Below are 24,993 nucleotides of genomic sequence, written 5' to 3'. Positions count from 1 at the left end.
TCAATCTATAATGAAAAGTGTGAAAACAAGTGTTATGTGATTTGTAAGAACTGACTGTATTGTGGTGTTCTGTCTTTGAGCACACACAAACAGGGAAAACACACTGACGTGAACTTAAGTGAATTGTGCAGTATATGTGCTAGTATGGATGTACAGAAGATCCTGTGTTATCTGGAAAAGGCAATGGCCAAGGTCATTGCAGTGCAAGAACATAAGAAAATCTGGGTTAAATGAGAATGCTTGGAATGCTTGCTTAGAATTGTGCTTGGTTAATGAAGTGCATGGTTAGGATGTTGCAACATATCATGACAGCCGGATTACTGATACAAGCTTAACAAAGTAATATGTGTAGCTAACAATTAATGTAGTAACCAACATGGCTACAAAATGCTAAAAAAATCAGTAATATTCCATTTTATTGAAGGGTTTGGCTCTTCAGAGCTTTTCCACAAGTAGTATTTTTAGGTCCCATGTTGCCCTGCTCAAAGCTGCAATGAAATAAAGTGACAGCTTTCATTTTCAATATAATAAAGATAACCTTATTTCTTGGCATCTGCTTAAATAAAACCAATTTGCTGTACTAATCTTACTTTAACAGATCAGAAATGAACATACCAAAGGCAAATAGATAGTTTCTATTTAATCTCAGTCTAATTTGCCTGTCAATGTGAAATCTACTACAAATCAGGCCAGAAAGTAGCCTGAAGCATTAATTTAATTTGTGTCAACAAAAGGAAGGCTTATCTCCACAAACTTGCTGCCAATTTTTCAACCCTTCAAAATAAAAATGCACTCCTTCTTCACAGGAGGAGCAAGAGTACCTGAAGAAGGATGCATAGAACGCTTACAACAAATCTTGCTCTGTTTCAGAGAATAAACCTTATTGAAAATAGCCACCTGTTGGTTTCTCAGAGATGAAAGCAGGAACACTAACTTAGATTTCATGTTCTTTAATCAAGAAACACAGTCTATTAGGTTCAGCCAACATTTCCCTGCATTGATGCATGTATATGCAAACACAGCTGATCTGATGTATTTCAGTCAGTTGTAATAAAAATATTTACTTTCGATTATTTGCTTTTGCAACCCCTCCAACTTTTTGCTGTTCAGCTTTTAAATAGCTTCCAAACTCCCTCTATGTTGCACTCCAGAAAAAGACAAAACAAAGACAATGTACCAAGTTAGCTCTTCCACATATCCATAGCAGGGATGCTGAAAAACTGCCCAAAAGGCTAAACTTGTCACAAAGCTCAGTTTAATTTGACAATCATCATAAGGCATCCATGTAAATTTATAATTCCCCACCAATGTGTCACATATATTCTCCATTACATGTTATAGTGGAGGCCTGGGATTCCAAAAGCTGCTAGTGGTTACTGGTCTTGGCTGGGCTGCTGCTGCTAACAGTGGGGACCAGGAGATGCAACACCAACAGTGGCAACTTGGGAAGTGGAAAATCAGCTTGCACAGATCTCATTCAATAGAACAACAAACAGAAAGAGATTTGTGCAGAACATATCATTCTCTGTCCTTTCTGGAAAAAAAAAAACAAACGGAATTAAAAAGATAATCCCGATTCAAGAAGCAAAGAGCAGAGCTTGGAGTTCTGAAGCCAAACAATGCTGATGAGCCATTTTGAAAACTATGAAGCACTACGGAGGCCTGAGTTCATTATTGCTTTATCCCAGTTCAGCCCAGGCTAAGGCTACGGTGAAGTCCAAATTAATTTAAAGCCAGAAAATGCAGATCCAGTAACAGCACCTAAGTCCCCACCCACACATGGGTGTAAACAGATACTTTTGGTGAAAAAAAAAAAAACTGGGAAACCAACAAAACAAACAAAGCCAAAACAAAACAAAAAAGAAAAAAAACACCAAAAAACAAAACCAAACCCCACCAAAAAAAAACCCCAGCTCCCTAATTTCCCCTCTTCCTGTGATATGTAGATCCCCATAGCAGGGCTAAAATAAAATTTGCCCCAAATTATGTATGTTCCTTTCTCACATCTCCTTTAGCTGAGCCTCTTCCAAATGTTTCACCTTTCATTCCAGCTAGTTCTCTATCCTGGTGACACATCAGCTCAAGAGATGCTTTGTGGGTGCTCACTGAGTAGCACACAGGTACCCACATGTTAGAAACAATGTGGCACAGTCTTAAGAACCACCACCTGTACTCTCTAATACCCAACAATGCTTTGCCCTCACCTTCCTGAGACTGAATGGCGCAGATGGAAGAGAGTGTCTTCCCATCTTGCATGCCTGGCCAGTGAGCAAGAGAAATAGCATGCTGTGTAAATGAAATGGCATCTTACCACCACAACCACAAGTCAGAAAACAGACTCGAGTAAAGCAGGGCTTAAAAGTCTTCTATCAAAAAGGAGGGTGCTTCTCTCGGACTATCATATGACGGGGCAACTGTTATTCAGACAAATGCTATTCAAGGCAATAAAATTTTAGCACAATCTCCATGGTTGACTTATAGGCCTAATTTATACTAAGGATCTTCAAAACAAAAAAAAAAAACAGATTTAAGTTAAAGGTCCTGTTAATTCTTCCAAAAGGACAGAATAGAAGATAGAGTACATCTGACAAACACATGTGCTACACATCCTAACACACAAAGATTGCAGCTAGACTTGTCAAAAGTTAAAAAGATTTATGCATCCAGCTAGTACCAGAATTGATGGCTTTTGGGCACCTAATTTTAACTTTTTTGAAAATTCAAGCCTACACATTTCTTTATTGCCTTTCCCATTGAGTGCAAAGGGACAACTGAAGGAAGGGTTAACTACAGAAGGATTTCAAATCCATCATAAGGTTTCCCATTATTATTATTTAGCCACCTAGGGGCAAGGGGGAACAGGAGCTATTTAAAATTAGTTTCTTAATTACTTAAGCATTAGTCTCCTACCTCCCAATCACATCTCTGTCACAGTAAGGAGCATAACATGAAAACTTGTTTGCTCCCATCAACAATTCCTCAGTCTCTCCTTTGCAGAACTTCAGCCCAAATATCAGGGTAATGACAGCTTGACATACACACTCCCCAGCACCATACACAGGGCAAACAGGACATACCTCAGTGGCCTCAGACAAAAACAAGCAAACAAACAAACAAAACAAAAAATGAAACAAAGAAACAAACAAATGACCAAAAATCCCATAACCACCAACCCAGAGACTTGGAGAAAACATCCAGAAGAGCCTCAGGAAAGGGAACTATCCACTTTCCATGGAGAAGCAACTGCCCAGGAGTCTCTGCCCAGTATAAACTGAATAAAAATATCCACCCCACAGCTGAAGGAGGTCTCTGAAATCTGGCAGTGTCACACGCTGGATACTTGAAGGCACATTTGCTTTGTGTTTTGGGAGAGAAATCCAGTTACAACACACTGCAGCTGTAGGGCCAAAAGGAAGGAGGCAATGCTTGGTATCTTTCCTCTGTTTCTGTCCCCACTTTCAAGCTTCATGGCTGGCATGAACTGGTGATCTAGGCAGACACATTAACATCCCTGAGTGAAATGGCACCGTTTGTGGCCTCTGAGGCTTTGTCCTCAAGCACCATTGCTGGTGTGTCTGTAGTGACTGCTGTAGTGTCTATGGCAGGAAATGGATTCAAGCCCTGTGATAAGATCTGTTGGATGGTTTTCCGAAGATTGGGGTGCAGCTGGTTTTGTGTCTGGTAAAAAATTTCTAAGGCAAAAGACTTGAGGGTGCCAGTGCAAAGGTCCTCATAAAGTGGAATTGTATACATCCGAGACATCTGCAAAAAAGAAAAACTAGATAATATCACTTCAATCAAAGTCAAGAGGTTCAGCTCTCCTACAGCTACACTCCAACAGCCCTGAATGACTTCAGACTGGAAGCAATACATTTCTTCAAAAGACAGCCAAGTCTATTCTGGAGAAGTTTAATGTAAAGATTTTTATGAATGATAATAAAAAAAAATTTGTTCTCTAAAACTGAGCTACTTCCACAAATAACAGCACTATTTTTAAAAGACTGAGAAGAGGCCACAGAGAACACATGCATTAACTTTCTGCATTAACCCTTTGCTCCTGCACAATAAAAACTACCGTAAGAAATTTGATGAGCTGTAGTCTTGCCTTAAGTATAAATACTCAATCACATTACTTAGTAGTGTGAAAATATCTGGTCTCGAAAAGGCAAGGCTGCTACAAAGCAACACAAAAAATGCACTGGGCAGAGCTGGGACAAGGGTATTGAGTTAGGCTAGAAAAGCAGAGATTATCTGTAGGCATTTCAAACAACACCTGCCCATTCCTCCCCGCCCGCTAGCAGGTGAGCCACGCTCAGCCCCTTAGCAACACACCTGGTCTACACTTGGCCAGGAAGCAGAAGTTCCAAGGTCTTTCACGTCGCATTTCTCATGCACATGTCTCATGCACTGAGAGCTGCAGTGATTTTAATCCAGCAGTTAGTACCTGGTTTTCCAAGAAGCGACGGACTTTGTAAAGGTCTGGATAATAGTCATTTCGGACTACAATCTGCAACCAGCGGATACGGATTTCTGCATTCATGGAGTCCAGCTGAGAGGAGTAACATTCCGAAAGCTTTTTTATCACCTCTAAAGAGAGTACATATACAGAAAAAGAACTATGACCTATTTGGTAACGTTTGAGGGTCATCAGAGAATAACGAATCATTCAATCTCAAAAAAGGACTTTTTTGCTCAAAGCCCCATCCAACCTGGCTTCATGTTAATAATAAGGTCAATAAGGGATAGGGCTTTTTAGAATTAAATTAATTATTACAGGAACACTTTTCTGCTATCCTGATAGAGTACTCACCACGTGGCAGTGGTGACCCATCCAGCAATCTGTCCAAGAAAAGTACGGTTTGGAACGTTCTCCATTTAGTGAGGTCAACACTGCTGGCAGCAGCAGAGTCCAGAGGCTCTGTGGTCCAGAGTTTGAAGAGCGTCTCCACCGGTCTGGTCAGACTGGATCCCTGAGATAAGTCTGGCTCAGCTAATGGAGGTCCTGTAGCATTGAGCCAACGTTCAAACTCCAGTCCTGGAATGAAGAGCACCAAAAATGTGGAGCAGGAGTCTCTGCAGGTGGCCTGGCTGCCTCAAGGTTCAGGATCAGTCAGTACAGTTAAGAGAGATTCTAACAATAGCAAATCAGACTCACCTGTACTTACAGCAACATTAATGTCCTAGCAGCCTCAGCAGGCTAGCCTACACTACACCAGGAAAAAAGCCAGCAACACTCTCCAAATTTAACCATGACTTCTCTAGAGTTCACCATTACTGTGGGTAAGTACAAGAAATGCACAAGCTTTTAGGACAGCCAGGCCAACAAGTGTCTGTGATCAAACAATCTTCTAATATAGGATTTTTCTGTGCATGTGTTTCTCTTCCTCTGAATTTTTAGGAAGACTTAAAGAATAGGGGGAAAACCTGCTTCATTTAAAAAAAAATAAAAAATGAGGGTGCTGTCTGAACTGCTGCCCAGCAGCAAACCCAAGCAATTGTAAATGCATTTTTTAAATCAGTAACTAAAACAAAAGTTTCTCCAAAAGCAGCAAAACTAGCAGAGCCTGGTTTCCAACAGAGCTCTTCCCCTTAACACTTTTACCACCTCAGTGCTTTCCTAACCCTTAGCAATACTTCCCATTCCACACCATCCACCCTACAACTCCTCTCTCCTGCACCCCCTGAATATTACCCAGGCAAAAGTTAGCATGTGCTGTGGTTAATTCATTAGCCAACCAGTGAGCCAAATAAAACATAAAACTGCTGAGCTCACACTGCAGCTTTTCCTTCAGTAGGCTTGCTCATCTACATCTCTCCACAAAGCTTATAAAAACCTGGTATCCTTAACAGCTGTACTCCACTGCCAGTCTGGTTTAAGCTAACCAACAGGTTCAGTGATTACTTACCAGGATGGACACATGGCAAGATAGTATTAGTCTCATTTCTTTAAGCAAGTGGGCTAATAAGCACCTAGTAGTTTACTGACCTTCCATAAGTCCACCCATAGCTATAAATACGGGATGTAAGAGAGTGTGAAACATGGAACAGTTTTTATAGGACCTTGGGAAAAGTTACAATTCTCAAAGCAAGCTGTCTGCAATTCAAGTAGATGAAATTTCAAAGTGTATTCACGTTTTCTCTGCATTTGAGCATGTGTAAATCTCACATGCAATGATGTCTGCAGCATGAAAGATGAGTTCCTGAGAAAGCTGAGGGCTACTCAGCTAATCAATGCAAAATTGTCAGCAATTTAAGATGGTCTCATTCCCCAGCTGGAAGGAGTAACAATAAATCACAACCATTTCTACCACAAACATGTGGCTGTTACCAAAGGGGGCTGTTTACCTTAGAATTTTCTTACACATCCTCAAAACCAAGCACAAAATTTACCATCCAGATTTTCTACAGTGTTTACAGTTAACTAAGTAAACTTCCTACCTGCTTTGCTCTCAACACATTGCTCTTTCAGCTCTGGAAAAAAATTTAGGAAGGAATCCAGAAGATCCTGAGCAACAACACTGGTAAATTTGTACTTCTCGATGTAGGCCTGAAACAGTAAAAAGGATAAATTATGGATAGAAGAAAGACAGCTTCCTTTCAATGTAGAGCCACTACATGCAATAACAATAATAAATAATAATAAAATAAATCCATATAAAATATAGATTATATAGACTAAAATAGATTTTAGTATATCTTATCTATTTTATATATAGAATAAAACAAAATAAAATAAAAATTAAAAAATAACTAAAAAACAACAACAAACAAAATAGAGATGGAAACATAAAACAAGTATTTGGGATGTTTAAAATAAAAAATTACAAATAAAAAATAAAGAAAAATATTCTACCTCCTTCCCCCAGCTGAGGAAAGCACCATAATAAGAAAAAATTGGGTAGCTGCTAACATACTGACAGCTCAGTACTGCACTGAGCTCTTCTTCTGATACAGACCACAGATACATTAACATATCAAGGGCGGGAAGGTTTCCTCATACTTGACACTAGTGGAAAGTCAGAACACAGCTGGCCACTGTATTATTCACTGATAAATTATGGACTAAAGACACCTTTACAAAACTAAAGATAAGAGAAAGATGGAGTGGGGAATGGATGGGAAGAGGAGATGAAAAGTATGCATGCAGCAAAAAGGAAAAGCTGCATGAATTGTTTCACTTCAAAAGCCAAGTCAATAGCTGACATAATTTTCTATACGTTTTGCAAACATACTCAAGGCACGAAACCTGCCCCAATACAGCAAACCATGTTCTTTGTCACCCTGGCTAAAAACCCACAAGCTACTACTTTTTAGTAGCGAATGAAGTCACATTGTTCCAGTTACAGACAATCTATGCTGGAACAGCTTTCTAATTATTTAGAACACAGAACAAGAGGTAACAAAAATATACTGCTACTCTGTATTTGGTACCCCTTAAACTCAGAATCTGAGATGACAGGAGCATGAGCACATTCACTGAAGAGAAATCTTGTAGAAACAATCATCTCAGCTGGCAGCCAGGCCAAAACCATTCTCCCTTCTCAGACACACCGGTATTCGACTTTAGCCCTATCAATTAGCCACAGTGACAAAACCAGGTGAGGGTCAGGGGAGGGGGAGAACAGTTCTGAATCTCAAGAGAAACTCATGCTTATTTACACTCACTCTTAGGAAGGAGTCAAAATGTCTTGGATCACCACAGAGCTGGGACAGGTAGTAAACAAAGCAGTAGCCTTTCTCATAGGTGAAGAGGTTCATTAAATTACTAGGATTTACACCTGAAAAGACATGACAACAATTTTATAAGAAACTCTAACAAGGACAGTAATTTCCAACCTTTCCAAGTATACACACCTCTTAGAGATCACCAAGTCAAGATGCAGTGACTTAAGAACAAAACAAGCCTGTGCCAGTGCATTTAATTTACTGCAGTAAAGACATAGGCTGGGTTAAAAATTAAAAGAATAAAAATAATAAAAATTAAAAAAAAAACAAACCATTGTAAGCTCAGTATTAATTCCCAAAGGAGTAAGTAACTTCAAATTAGAAATCACTGAAAACTGGCATATAAAGACAAATCCTTTTTTTGTTTTCCCCTAAGTGCCAAATTCAGAGAGCCACCATACCACAAGTTTCTAAAGACATTCGTATAAAGTAATCACTACTTGTTCCTTTTTTGAGACTTCCAACACATGCTTTTCCATTCCACTTAGTTCCAGTGTCACCTCCAGCTGCATTTTAGGTCATTTTAAATACCACCTAGATTGAAGACTGCTTCACAGTTTCAATGGTGACCACAGAACTAGAAAACTATCAGTGAAGAAGATACATGATGCTGGAGTGCAGACGTGCAGGTGGCTCAGAGGATAACCAAAGAGCCTCTGCACAGTTCACTCAACAGGAAAGCAAGTACATATGCTTATCTATATGCTTATGCATATGTGCAAAGTTCTTACATGGACACATAAAAAAGGAACACAGGATTTTACATTGTGTTTCCAAACATTTTCATTTTCAAACTACTTTATTTTACATACTCAGAAGCTCAAACCACACAGCTTTCAAGGCTGTTTTTCATACTGCCTTTACTCAGCGAGTCTGTTCTGTTCTTAAGCAGAACAATATTTATAAAAATGAGCTATCCAACTTTAAATAAGGAAACTTGCTTTCAAGTTTTTTTCACTTTTAGACTGGTTTACAAACCAGTATTCCTTTTTTTTTCTCTTATAAGGGATATGTAAAAAAATAGTCTTTTTTGGTCTATATTCCAGCATCAATATACAGAAATTTTGTGTACAGCAGCTTCAGCCAAAAGTAATACCTGGCTCTAGTTTAACCTGAAGCTTGCTGACTGGGTTGTCTTCTCCAAGAAGTTTCATCTGTCTGTGGAGAGCATCAAGGCGGAATGCAGTCTCCAAACATGTGAAGGCAGCTCCTATAAAGAAAGAAACTTATTAGTTGTGGGAAAAATGAATAGCAAAACCTTACATGTGCAGAGGTAGCATATATACAAAATAAAAGCTAATGAAGATGTAAAGGACAGAATCCCAGTAATGTAACAGCAGAGAAACTTGAGTGCAAAAAATCCTTGCAGTCTGTAATGAAAGTCAGAACCTAAACCAGTGCATTTACTTATTCTGATTATACAGCAGGCTGAACTGAAAAACAAAGCAGCATGAAAGCTACGCTAAAGTTTATATCCTTGATACCACCTTATCAGTTCTTGCAATCATTGGAATGAGTACTATACAGGTAACTTTCAAGGAGAAATCAAGTGCTACAAAACACTAATGTCTCTGGTAGTAGACACACAATTCCATATTCGGTGCCAAGGACAGTCCTAAGCAAATGTCACCTCTTGGGTGAAAATAGAAAAGGGTTACATTTAGTTGGTATATTACAGACCCTGTGGATCTTTTTTAAAGGTTTATCCAGCATCCTACCCATACTTTATCCTGTATCATACACCTGACACTCATTAGGATGACTTTTTTTTTTTTACAGCTGTGACTGGGTAGGCTGCTCTTCACTCTCACTGCACTGTAAAGCATGCCAAGCTTTCAAGTCAAACTAGTTGTATTACACTGGCAAGTCAAGAAATCTTTCCCATGCCACTGCAGATGTAAAAAGGTGTGGAAAATGGATACTCAGATTCGTAAGATACTTAACATCCATCGCTATTAACACTTTAGGTTTCGTTGTGAAGTCTTCAACTTCAAAAACAGGACTTACTACAGAGATACAATTCTCAGGGTCTCCATGTACATACACAGGAAACTGATATAAGCAAAATAAGAGTTAAGAACCAGAATATATGTGGAAGATACAAGAACCTGTACTGGTAGAGAAAGGGGTGGATGTGCTTAATAGGGGAAATCAAGAACTAGGATAGCTAGCATTAAGAGCAATTACTTTAAGCTACAGGAAGGAGGACTAAGCAAGATCTAAGAGGTGTGGTATAGTCAGTGGACTCCAATTTCTGTAAACAATGTCATCACAAAGATAACTTTTTGATTGACAGCAGAAGATACTCCAGAAATTATGTCAGAAATGGCAAGATTTATATCAGAGGTTTGTCTTGGAAACAAAACAGAATGCAAAAAGGGCTTACTAAAGAATGGCACAGGGAAAGGCATTTCTTAGTTCCCTGAAAAACTGCTGCTTGAAACAAGCAGTTCTAAATTTCGAGAGAACAGACCAAAATCAGCAAGGATCTTGTCCTATGTCAGAAAGACAGACTAAAAAGGGATAGAGAACAGCCAATGTTTTCTGACCTGCTTGTGTTATTGCTATGAATAATATAACATGACTTATAAGAACAGGCCTAACCACTAAGAATTACTTAACATAAAAGACCTTTCAAAAATATATAATATACATTGCAACCTCTTCATATATGCTCAGAGCACTTCCTTCCCTAAACTTCATTATCATCAACTCATCTTCAGACACAATATAAGTAAATAAAAACAAAGGCATCTTTCTAAACACTCTCTGCCAGACTTCCAGGATTTTTTCCAAGTGTTTACAGCAGACATGTGAGACTACACATGGTACAGGCTTTCAAGAACATAATGCCACAAACTAGAGAAGTGTATGTTCCCATTATTCACTTCAACAAAAAAATCCAAATAAACTGAAAAACAGTAGGATTTTTTTACTATAAAGATATTCTAAAGACAGTACCATGTCTGACCTGTGAAATTCACTGATACAAGCAAAGGCAGGCTTGTACAATTCTAGAGGAAGCCTCAAACAGATAGACAGCTACATAGATGTGTATTTTTTTTTTAAATGCTATTGCTATCATTCTTTCCCATAGTGGGTAGCTACCAACTGATCAGGATTAGAAAGACACTTGAGGATAGTTATTCCACAATGTAAACATGATAAGATTTCTTACATCTCTCTGAAGCATCCTCTGCTTACTTTGCTCTGACATACAAATGTCTCCCTGGTACTATAATTCCAAAGTTCCTACAAGCATCTTTAGAATGCTGTGCTAACACACCTCGCTCAAGCCCCTGTTACCTTATCAGCTATTGATTCCACTCAAAGCCAAGATAACATCAGACCCTAAGCATCTAAGATGCTAAATGCGAAGTCTGAGGCCATGTGTGTTCCAGAAATAGAAAAAAACAACCAAACAAAAAAACCAGCTCCCTACAGACTTTTGAGCCCCCAAGACAAATATTCTATGCAGCCAACTCTTAACTACTGGTTAGATATAGCATAAGGAGAAACATTTCTGCATCTGTACCATAGGTCTCTGTGGTGATCCGGCGTTGTGCATATGTGGCCAGCCCCTCGCTCAGCCACATCTCCTCCCATGTAGCATTGGTGACTGCATTTCCAAACCAGCTGTGGGCAACTTCATGAATGACATCAATGATCAAAAACTCATCACTCTCCAAAATAGAAGAGATGATGAAGGTCAGGCATGGGTTTTCCATGGCAACAATAGGGAAGGATGGTGGAAGAAAAACAATGTCATATCTAAAAGTAGGGAGAGAGAAGAGGGGAGAAAAGAGAGAGGTAAATTGCAGCTATTTCAAAACACATTCACAGTAACTTTTTTTCCTTTAGGGAAGGCACTTCTGAGACTTTTTTGTGACTTCAGGAGTAAGATTTCTAGAGCAGCAGTGCCTAGTTCTTCTGCTTACACTACATACACTACCACACACACAGTGTTGAGTCCCCACAGACTCCCAGGAAAGTAAGAGGTCAGGAAGCTATTGAATTAACTGACATGGTATACCTGCAGTGTCAGCAAAATAACCCCGGGTTCTCTGCTTCAGAATGGAATACTACTTGTTTTGCTTTCCACATTTCCCTAACTATGATCAGCACTGGCACACTCGGCCATGTTCTCAGATTATTTCAAGCAACATTTTGTAAGATAACACCACCACATTCTTCCTGCTTACCTTTAGCAAAGAAATATAGGATGCCTTTGTAAACATTTTCTCCTATCTAAAGAAAGAAAGCATTCTCTCAAAAACATTCTCTTTTAATGTAGTCAGAAACTGTTAATGTTGGGTTTAGGGACTAGGACTCTCAGCAAGTCTGTCCTGAGTCAGGTTTTCAGCATGCTCAGGCATAGCACAACAAATATATGTCAAATAACATATGTAAAAGTAAATAAGATAAATAAAACAACCATGTATTTTAAATGGTGTCCAGCCCAACACTGGACTCCCATCACGAAACTCTACAGTGTGAAAAACCTTCATTCCTCAGGCAAGATCCACTGTTTAGAGACTTCTAATTCTGACCACCAGTCCAAAACCACCACATGCTTCCATAATCCTCTCTGCCATGTGCAAAGATAGGATTCCAGTTTGTTTCCACCTACTACAGTGCTTCCAGTTGAGAAGCTCATTTGTCCTGCTACTGCTAGCACAGGAAGGAAACATGATCATTTCTTTCTACTTTTTTCCCATTACATGCTCCTGAGAAACTTATTAAACTCACCGTCCCCATATATATGGGCCATACAGACTCTCTGCAGCTGTCAACCAGCGCTCAACAATGCCAGAAAGTTTGCTGATGGCTGTTGGCAGCAGGCAAGGCTCAGCCCACACTCTGCTCCTGTCACAAAACAGAAAACATCAGGTGATGCTTCAGCAAACTGAATTATCTCTTAGAAAAAATAGACTGACTTCTCACCACATTTCTATGTATGGTAATAGTGCTGACAAGTCCCACATCAGACTTGGGCTTTCTTTAGGCTAACACTTTATGCACACATGGCAAGAGAGAACCAAAGATCTCTTAAATAAGGCAATTAGATAAATAGCTGTAATGACTATGGGGACAATAAGGAACAGTTATGAAAAGAGGACAATATCTTGCCAGTGCAGTGCCATGAATTTGTTTACATCCAAAAAAACCACAAACTCTCTGAACGCTCACACCTCACAGTCCCAACTGTTCCCTTATCAACATATGACTCAAAATATTTGCTACTCATAACATGAAGCACTGTACAGAGACATAAAAAGCAGAACCAATTCAGTGTAAATCTTACCTAGGACCTATGTCTGCATGTATTAGGTCTCCTGCCACCAGGGCCACGAGGTAGGCAGGAACTGGATATTCCATGTAAAATTGGTATACACCTTCCTCTTCTAAGTAGGTACTTTGGGTGGTACTCATCAACACCTGTATGCCTGCTGGAGCCTGGAACACCAACATCATACACATCAAATCACTTGATCACAGCTGAACTACTACACCACAGATATCTCTGGGGTTTTTCATCTATGTCTGAGGATGTATATTAAAATCAATCATTTAGATAACACAAAATGCAAGATTTCTGCAAGTTTTTTAGACCACATCTACCCAGCCCAGGAAAACATACCAACCAAAAATATTACTCCTCACATATTGCATAGGTCTTATGCCAGCTGCCCCCAAAGTGCCCAGATATCAAATTATTTCATCTACTCAAAATGCAAAATTATTTGATGCTGCTTTCATAAAACTTTGAGGTTTTTTCCTTTCAAGAACTGATAAAATACAGCTGAATATTACCATCAATAACCACTACTGAAAATGACTATCCAAATTCCTTCTATCATATTATCCATTTCATGGTTACTCTTTCAGCACTGAGTACAGGGAAGGCAAGACCCAAGCATGATAGGCAACGAGTTGCCTTTGTGGCAGTAACCTGTTTCTGGCCCAACAACCAGAATGGGATCTAAAAAATTTTATAACACTGTCATAATTAATATTTTATATATGTACATACACCATGTAACTATACTGTCACAAATTAACAGCAGCTTAGCACGCCATGAAACATTTACAGCCCTCTGGTCTCTTACCTTGACAGTGGCCGAGTAGGTACATTTCACTGCTGGTGTATCAAAGCAGGGGAAGAAAGACCGGTTACACACTGAGTGGCCCTGTGTGAAGACAAATGGCTTGGCATTGCCATACGTCAGTTCTGGATCCAGCCACCAGATCTGTTGAAACATGATGTGAAGAAGAGGTGAGGGAAAATGACGAAATCACAAGGACAAACTGCCAAGAGTTTGAAAAATGAAATCAAGAGGATTGTGGGCGGAAAAGAAACACCCCAGTTGTTTGGCTCCCCATACGAATATCTGGCACAGGGCACATATACATTTCCAACAATACATCTTTCTACTCCTGTTTATTTGCTGTGACTATTCAGAGTAATTTCCTGCTGTCTCAACACTGAGTGGTGCCACACAACACAATGTCTTCCAGCCACTTGCTATTTCTGTTGTATCGATTTCCTTGCTTATAACAGGTGCCTAACAAACACCCACATGACCTTCTTCTCAGAGGGAGAACTCTGAATATCTTCATGTTTTTAATTTGACATGAACAGGAGCAGTAGGGGTCAGGTAATGCAAGCTGGAAAAAAGAAAAAAAAAGAGTAACATAAACCCACAAACCAAAACACCTGAGGCTGAGCAGTGAGCACAGCATGATCTGTGACCCTGACGCTGCCCAGGGCCTGAAGCATCCAACAGTTTGACACTTTGTAAAAAAGTCAGTACACGGAAGAAACATCTTGTCAATGACACTGGAGACTTTATGGTTTTTTTTTTTTTTATTTTACACAATGGATAAGGAGATTCTGGGTGGCCACTAAAAGAAAAGCAACAAAACCCACCCTGAGCATGTCAATTTTCAGTATCAAACAGCAAATAAATCAAGAGTCAGACCCTTGGCAAACAATTAGAACAGACTAATATGAAAAAGTGCAGTTATTTGCCTTTTTGGTTTTTCTGTTTCAAATGTAATGTTTATGTTTTCACATGCTCCCTGCCTCCAACTTTGAAGTGCAGGAACAATTTTAAACAAGAATTTTCTTGTCATCCTAGAACTCTGGAGCTACAATTCTACAGAAAATATCAAATATTGTGAAACTTGCAATTAAGTTGTAACCACTGGAAGTCTTGGGAACAGTCAAGCACCAGGAATAAAACCTCTGAGTCTGCTGAATTCCTAGATCAAAGCAACCAATAAATCTGAATTCAGGGAACAGCAGTTAGCACACACACTAGTTCAGTTCTGGGCCTCAAAAGAAAACAGTGAAGTACTTACAGAAGAGAAGCCTGGGTACTATTTCTGCTCTCATTTTAACAATGTATTACAATTCTGTCTCATAGTTAACCTCTCTGTGTTCTGGAAGTCAAAAGTTTTCTCTTTTTCCCTCTGTCCTATAAAGTTACTCTTTGTTATAATCTCCCTTGCTTTTAGACCCTTCTCCTCAGATGCCAGCATGTCCCTCTCCCAAATCATCCACTTCAGTAGCACTCCCAGGGATTGGTGAAGGGTAAGGGAAACATACTGTCAGCAGCTTTCAGTTATTCATAGAGGTTCACACTTCTGCTGGCAAATGTGGGCTGATAGTTGGTATTTTTTAGGCGGAAGGCATTAAAAAATTAAAAACTCTTATCTAGAAGTAAAATTAACCTCAGAGCAGCATTCTTTCCTTGAAATTTGTTTTAAGATTGCCCTCTTCTGCTTCGAGCCTGTTGTGCCAGAAACATGCTTAAAAGCATGACTTTTGATGAACCCTGTCTCATGTACATTGCAAGGGCTAAGGCTATGCGACTATTTAAATCCACATGCTGCATTTCAGCTCCTCAATGGCCAAATCCCTAGGTCACAGCTGAGGTGCACTGGATCGCTACAGATTTCCACAGCATGGATACCTGCATTTCACAGCAATAAATATAATCTCTTTGATGTGAAGTTATGGAACTGAAGACAAGTATTCCAGAAAACATTTGGGAACACACATCTCATTAAAACCTTCAGTTTGAAACTAATAGTTTCCACCTAGAACACACATTAACACAAAAATTCAAGTGCTATGTTTTAATGCATGGTAGCAGCTTTCTAATGATCTAGGAAGGAGCCTCAGAAATTAAGTTTTTAAAGATCTGCCCCAATGCCAATTTTTAAAAACACTCCTTTATCCCTGGCTTTGCGCTCATATCACAAAAAGTCTGACTTAAAATCTGCATCATTGGTCCTGCTGAAGAGACTCACCTTCAAAAGGTCTTGCTTCCTTTGCTTTTTGAGACAGAAAAGGCTAACAAAGAAAACAGAGAGATAAGACACCACTGGACCTAAGTCGCAACGCTAGAGTAGGAAGGAAAAAGGGCTGACAGACAATGTGTTAGAGCAGAGAGATAAGGGGAAGTTCTCCATGACCAGCACAGGAAGAAAACATATGCAGGAAGCAAAGGGGAATGGAGAAGCCGATTCTTGTTTACAAAAATTAAGGACAATTTCTTTTCAACTGGTCCCCCTTTATTTGACATTTGGTTGAACTTAAATGAAGCGCCAGCCCCACAGGCCAAGAGGGAAAACATTTGCAGAAGATAAAGCACTTTTTCCCCGTTTCCTAATGTCTGCAGCTACATGGCAAGCCTCCATCTCTCTTTCCAGATGCACTTGGAACAATGATGAAAGTTATCCTGAAATAATATAAATAGATCTGTAATATAAATAGATCAGGCTATGCTGCCAGACAGAGGCAGGGCTCTGGCTTGGGGAAAATGAGCACAAGCAGCATCCCAGAAAGGAGTGCATGAAGCAGGGTGCTGCTGGGGGCGGAGCACTACACAGGGACAGAGCAGTACTCGGGACTGTTTCATCTGCTCTACATCCAAATCCCTCCTGTGCTCCCCTTTGGAAATGTATGTGATGTCAAAGCGCTCATCATTTTTGTAGTTTTTCATGTATACAGGAGAGCTGTTTCACACATTAAAGCTGCTCTATGATGCACTGCAAGCAAAACCAAGATTCTAATGCTTAGTTCCTCTGCTGAACAAAGGCTCTGGACAGTGCAGGCTTCCTACCTGCTGCAAAGCAACTCACACTTTATAAGGTTCTTGCCAAGAATATTATTTTTATTGACTTAGATTATAATCTTTCACCCAAATTGGCAAACAACAGAGGCAATTTGCTAAGCCTCTTTCAGGTTTTAATCTCTCCATGTTTCTACTGCATTATTGATGAAGCTCCTAAGAAGAGCTGTAATGCCACAGTTTCTGTTCTAGACCAACAACAAGCGGCTTCACCTGACAACAAAGTAAACCACACTTCCTAGATGCGGAGGATGTGACAGGAGCAACAAGGCACACACCTGGACAGCAAGTCACTGTGAGGAATCAGGACAAATCTAATAGAACAATGGAGAAGTTTCCACACTGCAAAAAGGGCTGTCCTTAGTGCTAATCCTGAAGATGAGGAAATGTTATCTTTTTTTATACCAGAACACAGAGCAGGGTTTGCACTGAAGGTTCTCATAGAAAGAAAACAGCACTGGTGTTAACATGTACACTGCCAAACCAGGTGTGACACAGTGAGCAAGAGCTGGATGTACATTTTTCTCCCTAGGGAAGAAAAAAAAAAAGCTTCTGAAAGAGTATTTATAGGACCAAGAAGTAAGGGGGTGAGGGAAAAGAAGGGGAGAAAGAGCCAGGCTACTGTCACTGATACACCTGATTAACGTGTGCCTTCAGCCCATACCATGAGAGACACAAAATGTTTATGATGGTCTCACTTCTGATGCAAACTGGTGATGTACCAAGCATATGGTTTCCTAACAGCACAGGGGGCTGGAATGCTCTGTGAAAGGCCGAATTAATCTCTCAGCTGTCTCTCAATGTCCATCAAACAACCAAAGATCTCAGCTCCTTCCTCCACACAAGAAATAATGGGACAGTCGAATAACATATCCAGATGGCTCAAACCAAGTATATCAAGGCAACAGGTTTCTAATTTTAAACAGACTACTGTCTCCACTGCTGATCTTACTGCCAACACATCCATGCTGCACTGTAATGTAACACGAATTCACTGTTTTATAGGTCCCACAAGTATGCTAAGGGTCCCATAGAAAATAAACCCTGACCTAAACAGATTATGTTCACAAAAAGGCCAAAGAAAACAGAACTTTTAGGAGACAGACATCTAGCACTATAACGTCACTTCAATAACACAGAGAAAAAGGATTGGGACAAAATGCACTAGACATCAGTATAAACCAGGTCACCCTTATACACATACATATTACTCATCCCTACTAAATGCAACACTGAGCTGAACAACAACCATGACAGAGAGCATTACAATGGCACAGACTGACTTGGGACCCACAAACAAATAGTTCAGCATGCTGAACACAAACGGCTAGAGCAGGTGCTACTCAAGGACAAATATTCTGCCAGCCAAAACCTACAATAATGAGAGAGGAAACCGGGTACAATTTATGGGAGTGAGCATACCCGCTTCTACTTTTCAGTATCACTTGAAATGGCCAATGCATGCCCCAACAGTGTAACCATGAATAATCTTTTGACATGAGTCCTTGTGGCTTCATTTCAACTGAAGCAATACACACCATTAAAGGTACAATAGGCTTCAAAAGACAAGAAAAAAAATAGCTGGTTCACGCCTGACCCAGGGGAAGAAAGACAAACAGAGGGAATGAAAAAAATGCCCTACTCTCTACATCCTCAAATGTGTAGCATTCATGCTGTACTGTGTGTAGGGCTAAGAAGAAACTAAATGAACATCACAGCAATCAGTGCCTGCACCTTCCAGTGGTTATCAGATCATTCCTAAAGCTGAGTATCACAGCAGTATTTTGTTGCATCTGAGATCATCTCCACAGACACAGCAGGACAGTCTTCCCCCCTTGCAAAAAAGCTTGCAAAACCCAGGAGAAAGCACAGGCTAGCCTAAAATAAAACAATTTGCTCAAGAGGAGGAAAGTATGTTATCATGTACTTCGGGAGGCATGGCTCAGCCATACTGAGAATGATTATGAAGCACACACCACCACCGAATTAGCTGAAAAGCCTTCTCACCATAAAAAAGGCAGAGAGTGGGCAAAAGAAACAGGTTTCTTCATAGAATCTTGAAGGACAAAAAGAACAAAATCTTCTGAACACACTGCAGGCCCTGAAAGACATCTCTCACATACCTCTTCGGTGCAGAAAACCATAGCGGAGTATTGTACAAGGAAATATTTAATCCAGGAGTTCCAGAACTGAAAATGAACAGTATCCTCACAAGTGGCTGTGAATGTAAAAGTGCCAGAATTTCATCTCATTTTGCGCATTTAAGGAAAGACCAGCACGTTAAAAGGTAACCATATAAGAAAAGGAAACTTCTGTAAAAAAAAATCTTTATGTGGAACTCACTATTCCAAGTGAGCCAATGTAGTAAGACTATCCAGATCATTCTGAGAATGAAGTCACTTTTGTGAACTTCACTGCAGCATTAAAATCAGACAGAAAAAGATCCAGCAAACTCATTCTATTCAGCAACACTCTCATAAGTAAAGGCCTGGTATGTACCCTGGTATTGGGTTATTTGAAATGGTTAATATCCAATTCTTGCTAAACACACTGTAATAATCAAATAGATCCACACATTTCTGACCAATACAACAGCAATGTCAGACCAGCAGGCTAAGAGTCAATTCCATTAGGCAAGACAGAGGCATCAAAGTTGCAAGACTCTCAAAAAACATCTCCCTGGCAAATAGGCTCATGAACCACGTGATGAAAATCACGTTAGTTTAGTTCCCAGCCTGAGCAGGCTGTATTGTAACAAAAAGAACTGATGCTCTAGTGATCAATTTATATTTTTACTATCAGAACTTCTTTAAAACACAAGATCTGCTAGAAAGCACCTAAGAGGGCAGCAAAAAGAAAGCGCTTCTAAATACCAGAGGGTTGAAAGAAGTGACAGAATTTACAAAGCATCTCACTATTGAAGAAGGTTAATACATGCAGACATAGAAGCACCTCTTGTGGCCATGTCAAAATGGGTGTTTTGGGGTCATTTCTCTTTGTTTTTTTCAAGCAGGTAACTTTTAGGAATACATGGAATTTCCCTCAGCTCCTCTCAAAGCTCCTGAATTGTCGCCAAGGTGTGCGAGGCCTGGTTTTGTGAGCACCTGGCAAAGTCCGTGGGGAAACTCCCATATTTGGGGATTATGTAAATTGCCCTGAAGAATTCAGGCAAGCATGAGTTCTCAGTTTTTCACACTCCTCCCCAGCAACTGCAATACCCTTACAGGATGAAAAACTTTAAAATTACCATCGTGATGGGGGATGAACAGGGGAAGCGAGGGAAGCGGGGGAAGCGGAGTGGCCTGGGAAGGTGCGAGCAACACTGCTGAGGACGGCACCACGCAGGACTCGGTGGCAGCAGGCAGGGACTGGCACCGCCGGGTGCTCCTGCGGGCACTGGACAGAGAACAAATGCTGCTGACAGGCAGGCAGGCGGCTGCCAAGCGAGGAGGAAAGGGGCAGCGGAGGGACGGGGACATAAAAGGAGGGACTGACAGTGAAGCACCTCCCGCCGCCTTTGCTGCGGGGCTAGGGCACTTCGCCTACGGTCAGCTACAGCAGCAGGAAGATGTGTGGAAGACGCGGGTGACACGGGAGAGCCACCAGCCGTCCCGGGACTCGGCTTCCCACTCCCCAACCCTCCCATCTGGGCCCCGCCGCTCCCCGTAGCCCAATACTCACGGCGGGGCCATCGGCCGTTGTGTAGCGGACGATGATCTGAAAGGGCTGGTGCGGCTGCAGGGCGGTGGGCAGGGAGATGGTGAGGGACGAGCCGTAGTCGGTGAAGGGGTCAACCCTGAAGCCGAGCGGCCAGGCAGCGCAGGGTGGCTGGGCGAAGACGGGCAGCGGCGGCGGCGGCTCGGCGGCCGGCGAGGGGCTGGCAGGCGGCTCCACCGTAGGGGCGGCGGCGGCAGGCAGCGGGCTGGCAGCGATGCAGGGCGCCGAGAGGAAGGTGGCGGTGGAGGGCGGGCTGGCGGCGCAGGGCGGCGCGCAGGGCGGCGGTGGCGGCGGCGGGCAGGGCGGTGGGGGCAGCGGGGTGGCGGCGGCGGTGGCCTCGGCGGGCAAGAAGGCGAAGGAGCAGGGCGCTTCCCCCACCGTGGCGCGGCGGTAGGCGGCCGAGAGGACGCGCAGGGCCGGGTGGACGTCCAGCACCAGGGCGCGGGGCTGCGGCCGCAAGGCGCAGAGCTCCAGCACCAGGCAGCCCGCCAGCGCCCGCGCCTCGGGCCGCAGCTCCAGACCCAGGTGCAGGTGGCGGAGGCTGAAGAGCTGAGAGCTGGAGGCCGACGCCACGTCCGGCGGCGGCTCGGGAGGCGGTGGCGGGGCCGGCGGCGCCTCCGGCCCGGCCGCGGACCCCTTGCGGCAGCAGCACAGGCCGGGTGGCCGCGGAGCCGGAGCCGCCATGGAGCGGCGGAGAAGACGGAGGCGGCTGCTGCTGCTGCTATGTGAAATCCATGGGCGGGCGGGGAGGAGGGAGGCCCCGGCGGCCGGAGCGACCGGGGCGGGGAGGGGGGGCGGGAAGCGGGAAAGGCACCGGCTGAGGGAAGGCAGGGCCCAGGCCCGGAACAGCCAGCGGCGAGCAAGGCCGCCAGGGGGCGGCGCGCGGCACGGCTCGGGGAGCTCGGGGGCAGCCCCGCCCCGCCCGCCGGCTGCGCGCGCACCGCGGGGCTCCCTCCCGCTGCTGCCCGGAGTTGTGTTGCGCGCTCCCCGCCGGTCGCGTGCCAGCGTTGCACCACGCGCAGGCGCGCTCACCCGGCGGCTCGGAGCGGGCACAGGCACCGCCAGCACCCTCAGCAGTGCCGCCTGAGCCCCCGCGTCCTGCCCTCCTGCCCTGGGGTGCAGCCTCCCGGTCAGCTCTGCCGCCGACCGGCTAGCCGGAACACTTCATTTTCATCCCCTTACCCAGCTCCAGCACAAACAACCCGTAACTCCCCAGCCCAGGGCTCCCAGGGGGGCTGACACGTATACCCTAATCCCACTGGTACCGCTTTGGCTTCCTCCCACCTGCTCCTGGTTATGCCCCTCACACCCAGCTCACGATCTATCCCTAACAGCCCCCCCCCCCCCCCAGAACACTCCAGCGACGACCCCCTGATTTAATCTCTCTCCCACCTTGGCTGCCTTCCTCTTACACTTACCCTAAACTGCCCCTACCCCAGGATCGCAGCTCCGACACAATGCACTTAACTCTTTCCCACCCCTCGAGGCAATCAATCACACACCATCTACTGCTGCCTTCCTAATCATGAAGGACAGAAACCACAAAGTTACCGTCTTTACACAATCACTTGTTTCTCTGCATGATAAGGGTAGGAGACAGTATGCTGGAAGGAAGGAAGGTGGTGTGCTGGAAGCACTGTGATTTGAACTTCATGTTGTCCAAGGAAATCTCTGCCCCATGTAGTGACACTTGTGTAAACTATTTTCAGTCTACCTCAGCCACCTGATGAGTCTCCGAAGCACATCTTGTGGATGACACAGGAACAGTAGTTACATGATTGTGGGTTTAACAAACCCATAGTGGCACATTGTAAAAGCCTCCCATGCCTTACACTACTCACAGCAGCATATGCACCAAGTTCCAGTGGAGTTTCCACCATATCATCATATTTGAGGCAGAAACTGTGGCCCCAGCACAATATGGCTGCTGTTACCAACTGAACCAAGGGTAAACCAAATCACATATTATCCTAGACTGACCTTAAGCTGGGTCTACAAAGAAATCTTGTGTGATTGCTTATATACAGTAAAACACACATTCCAGTTGCAGCAAAAGGGAACAAGGCAGCCTTCAGGAAAGCTCTTCGGTTGATGAAGGCATTACAGCCTCCCTGCACCTTCTCGGTATGTTCCTTTGAAGCACCTTCAAGAAACAATTTTGTCTTTGCCCAATTCCCTCCTAATTAAGAGACTTTTTTCCTGCCACCTTTTCTCTCCACATCCTCTATTCATACATGGCATTTTCTGCATTTATCCTTCCCTTCTGACACTTTTTCTTATTCATCCCATTAGCCTTTTGAAACAATAGTACTTTCTCAAACTTTGTTCCAAGCAATGTACTAAGACTGCTCGATCTCCCCCCAGCTTTCACGTAGGGGTAACATACCAGACTCTGACCCAGTATGATATTCACCACAGGTAATGAAGTCTCCTCATGTGTACAAGCTAGCCCAGGTTCAGGACCTGGGACTTAATTGCACCAATTTAACTGCACACTGCCTCCATTGGGCCATCTTAGAAGAATCCTACCTGCATTTTGATTGAAGTCCCAAGCAAGTGCAACATTTCCACTCATCAGATAGATGAGATGAGCAGGAAAACATTCTCTCAGGGCCTCTAAGCTTATGATAACAAGTTGCACTTAAAGATCAGCTGCACTGGCTCCATTTGGACAGAATAAGCAAAACTGGTGCAATTGAAATTCTGGAGGATCACGTCCCAGACAAATCTCTCTCAATTTGCACACCTGTTGGTCTTGGGCTTCAGCCTTTATTACATACTAGGAAGGTGTGCTGGTTTTGGCTGCAGTACAGTTCACTTTCTTTAAAGTTGCTGGTATGGGACTATGTTTTGGATACATGCTGAAATACCGCTGATTACACAGGTATGTAGTATCAGTTACTGCTGAGCAGTGCTTACACAGAGTCAAGGCCTTTTCTGCTTCTCTACCTGTGAGTAGGCTGAACCTGCACAAGAAGTTGGGAGGGGACATAGCCAGGACAGCTGACCCCAACTGATTCAAGGGATACGTCATATCACACAATGGGGTCCTGCTTTCCTGGAGATGGCTGAACACCTGCCTGCAGCTGGAAATGGTGAATGAATTCCGTGGATTGTTTTGCTTGCATGTGTGGGTTTTGCTTTACCTATTATAACTGTCCTTATCTCAACTTTCTCACTTTTATCATTTCAGTTCTCTTCACCATCCCATGGTGGGGGGGAGCAAGCTGCGTGGTGCTTAGTTGTCAGCTAGGGTTAAACCATACCATAATGATGTATGATCTCCATGCTATTTTGGATAGGATCTCTTTAAGGAAAACCTCTGTCCCAAGCCCACAGTCTTATTCTAATCCTTGCAGGATGAACTGTTCTCTGGGATACCACACTGTAAATTCTAAAGCAGGATCCAACTACTGAAAATTCCCACCATCCTCAACCTCTTGTAGAATGATTCAAAGATACAGATATTTCAGTCTCATTTGTAAATGCTGATGTTTCTTCCTTTCACTTCAGTGACAGGGCCCCGGGCCAGGCTTCCACTTACTCCTGTGGTTCATGAAGAAAGCCAATAAAAAAATTACTGCTACCCATGTGCGAAGCAATACTTGTGCACTGTCTACGAGACAAGTGCCAAATGAAGCAGATAAATTATTACAGGAGAAAGAACATCTTCCTCTGGCAGTCTCTCTCCTTAATTCTGAAGTAACAATGCTGGAGCTAAGGTTTAACAACACAGTTGAGTTAATCCCTGCTATCTGCAGGTAACTGGTCACCTGCTCTCTCACAGGCCCTTGTCTGACATGTTCAGGTATTTCAGCTCCCCGAAGCAGGAGTAAAATATTGACCTTTTTAGCAGCATAACTGGGAAGCAGAAGTTTGGTGCAATGAATCCTGAGCAGTTTCTCCTCATATCTATACCAGTGTTACAGTTAGCACCTACTGAAAATAGCAGCCCCACTTCACCTCCCTCTTCCAGGTGTGCCTTCCTGTCTCCTTCTTTGTACAGAGGAGGGTGAACTTTCTGCAAGTTAGCTTTCTGAGCTGGGTCACTGCTGGACCAGGCAAGAGCCAGTGCTGGCGTCAGGAAAAGTGGAAGGTACTCCCAGCCTGGAAGAAGAAGGAGGACAAGATCAGGATGGCTTCCCTTTTGCCCAGAATGCCATTAGCTCAGCGTTAGCTGCAGAATGAAGCCATGCTCTGACCCCAGCAGGACTTGAGAACTTGGTTCTGCAGGGTCCAAAACAATCCTGTCCTTGATAGAGTTGCACATGCCAACTGACTGATTTGTTTTAACCACAGCCTTAGGCAGATGCATTTCATGCTCTTCCTCTCCACTTTTTTAGCCTTCATCTTCACATTCTACCCAGCTCTAATTCTAAGGAAGAAGCAGGACATTATCTCTTTGCCC

General features: G+C 42.9%; 2 protein-coding genes across 3 annotated transcripts in view; both read right to left on the bottom strand.

The window, feature by feature from the left end:
* Positions 1 to 934: 934 nt before the first annotated feature.
* On the bottom strand, positions 935 to 21,304 carry RNPEPL1 (arginyl aminopeptidase like 1). Its single transcript, XM_005142326.3, has 11 exons — positions 20,550 to 21,304; positions 13,836 to 13,976; positions 13,031 to 13,182; positions 12,475 to 12,591; positions 11,261 to 11,496; positions 8,822 to 8,935; positions 7,666 to 7,778; positions 6,439 to 6,547; positions 4,811 to 5,035; positions 4,445 to 4,587; positions 935 to 3,762 (listed from the first exon to the last, which is right to left on the bottom strand). The coding sequence occupies exons 1-11, from the start codon at positions 21,267 to 21,269 to the stop codon at positions 3,490 to 3,492; spliced, it is 2,343 nt and encodes a 780-aa protein (XP_005142383.2). The 5' UTR covers positions 21,270 to 21,304; the 3' UTR covers positions 935 to 3,489.
* Positions 21,305 to 22,142: 838 nt separating this feature from the next.
* ABCC5 (ATP binding cassette subfamily C member 5) overlaps positions 22,143 to 24,993 on the bottom strand; it is a 50,356-nt gene continuing 47,505 nt past the window's right edge. For both annotated transcript variants that reach the window (XM_031043048.2, XM_031043050.2), the window contains one exon: positions 22,143 to 24,692. In XM_031043048.2, coding sequence (XP_030898908.1) covers positions 24,666 to 24,692 — 27 coding nt within the window. In that variant the 3' untranslated portion in view covers positions 22,143 to 24,665. The remainder of the gene's footprint in view (positions 24,693 to 24,993) is intronic.

Source organism: Melopsittacus undulatus, chromosome 6 (genome assembly GCF_012275295.1).
Source record: "Melopsittacus undulatus isolate bMelUnd1 chromosome 6, bMelUnd1.mat.Z, whole genome shotgun sequence".
Lineage (NCBI taxonomy): Eukaryota > Metazoa > Chordata > Aves > Psittaciformes > Psittaculidae > Melopsittacus > Melopsittacus undulatus.
The sequence above is the reverse complement of the archived record's forward strand: the minus strand, read 5'-3'. Positions and strand labels throughout refer to the sequence as shown.

What these genes read in the sequence shown, in the direction of transcription:
- RNPEPL1 (XM_005142326.3), bottom strand. Translation starts at nt 21,269, where the DNA reads ATGGCGGCTCCGGCTCCGCGGCCACCCGGCCTGTGCTGCTGCCGCAAG. An exon ending in GATCACCACAGAGACCTATG is followed by an intron (nt 8,936 to 11,260) that starts GTACAGATGCAG and finishes CTTTCTTTATAG; the next exon opens with GAGCTGCCTTCACATGTTTG. An exon ending in TGGGTCACCACTGCCACGTG is followed by an intron (nt 4,588 to 4,810) that starts GTGAGTACTCTA and finishes TACTCTCTTTAG; the next exon opens with AGGTGATAAAAAAGCTTTCG.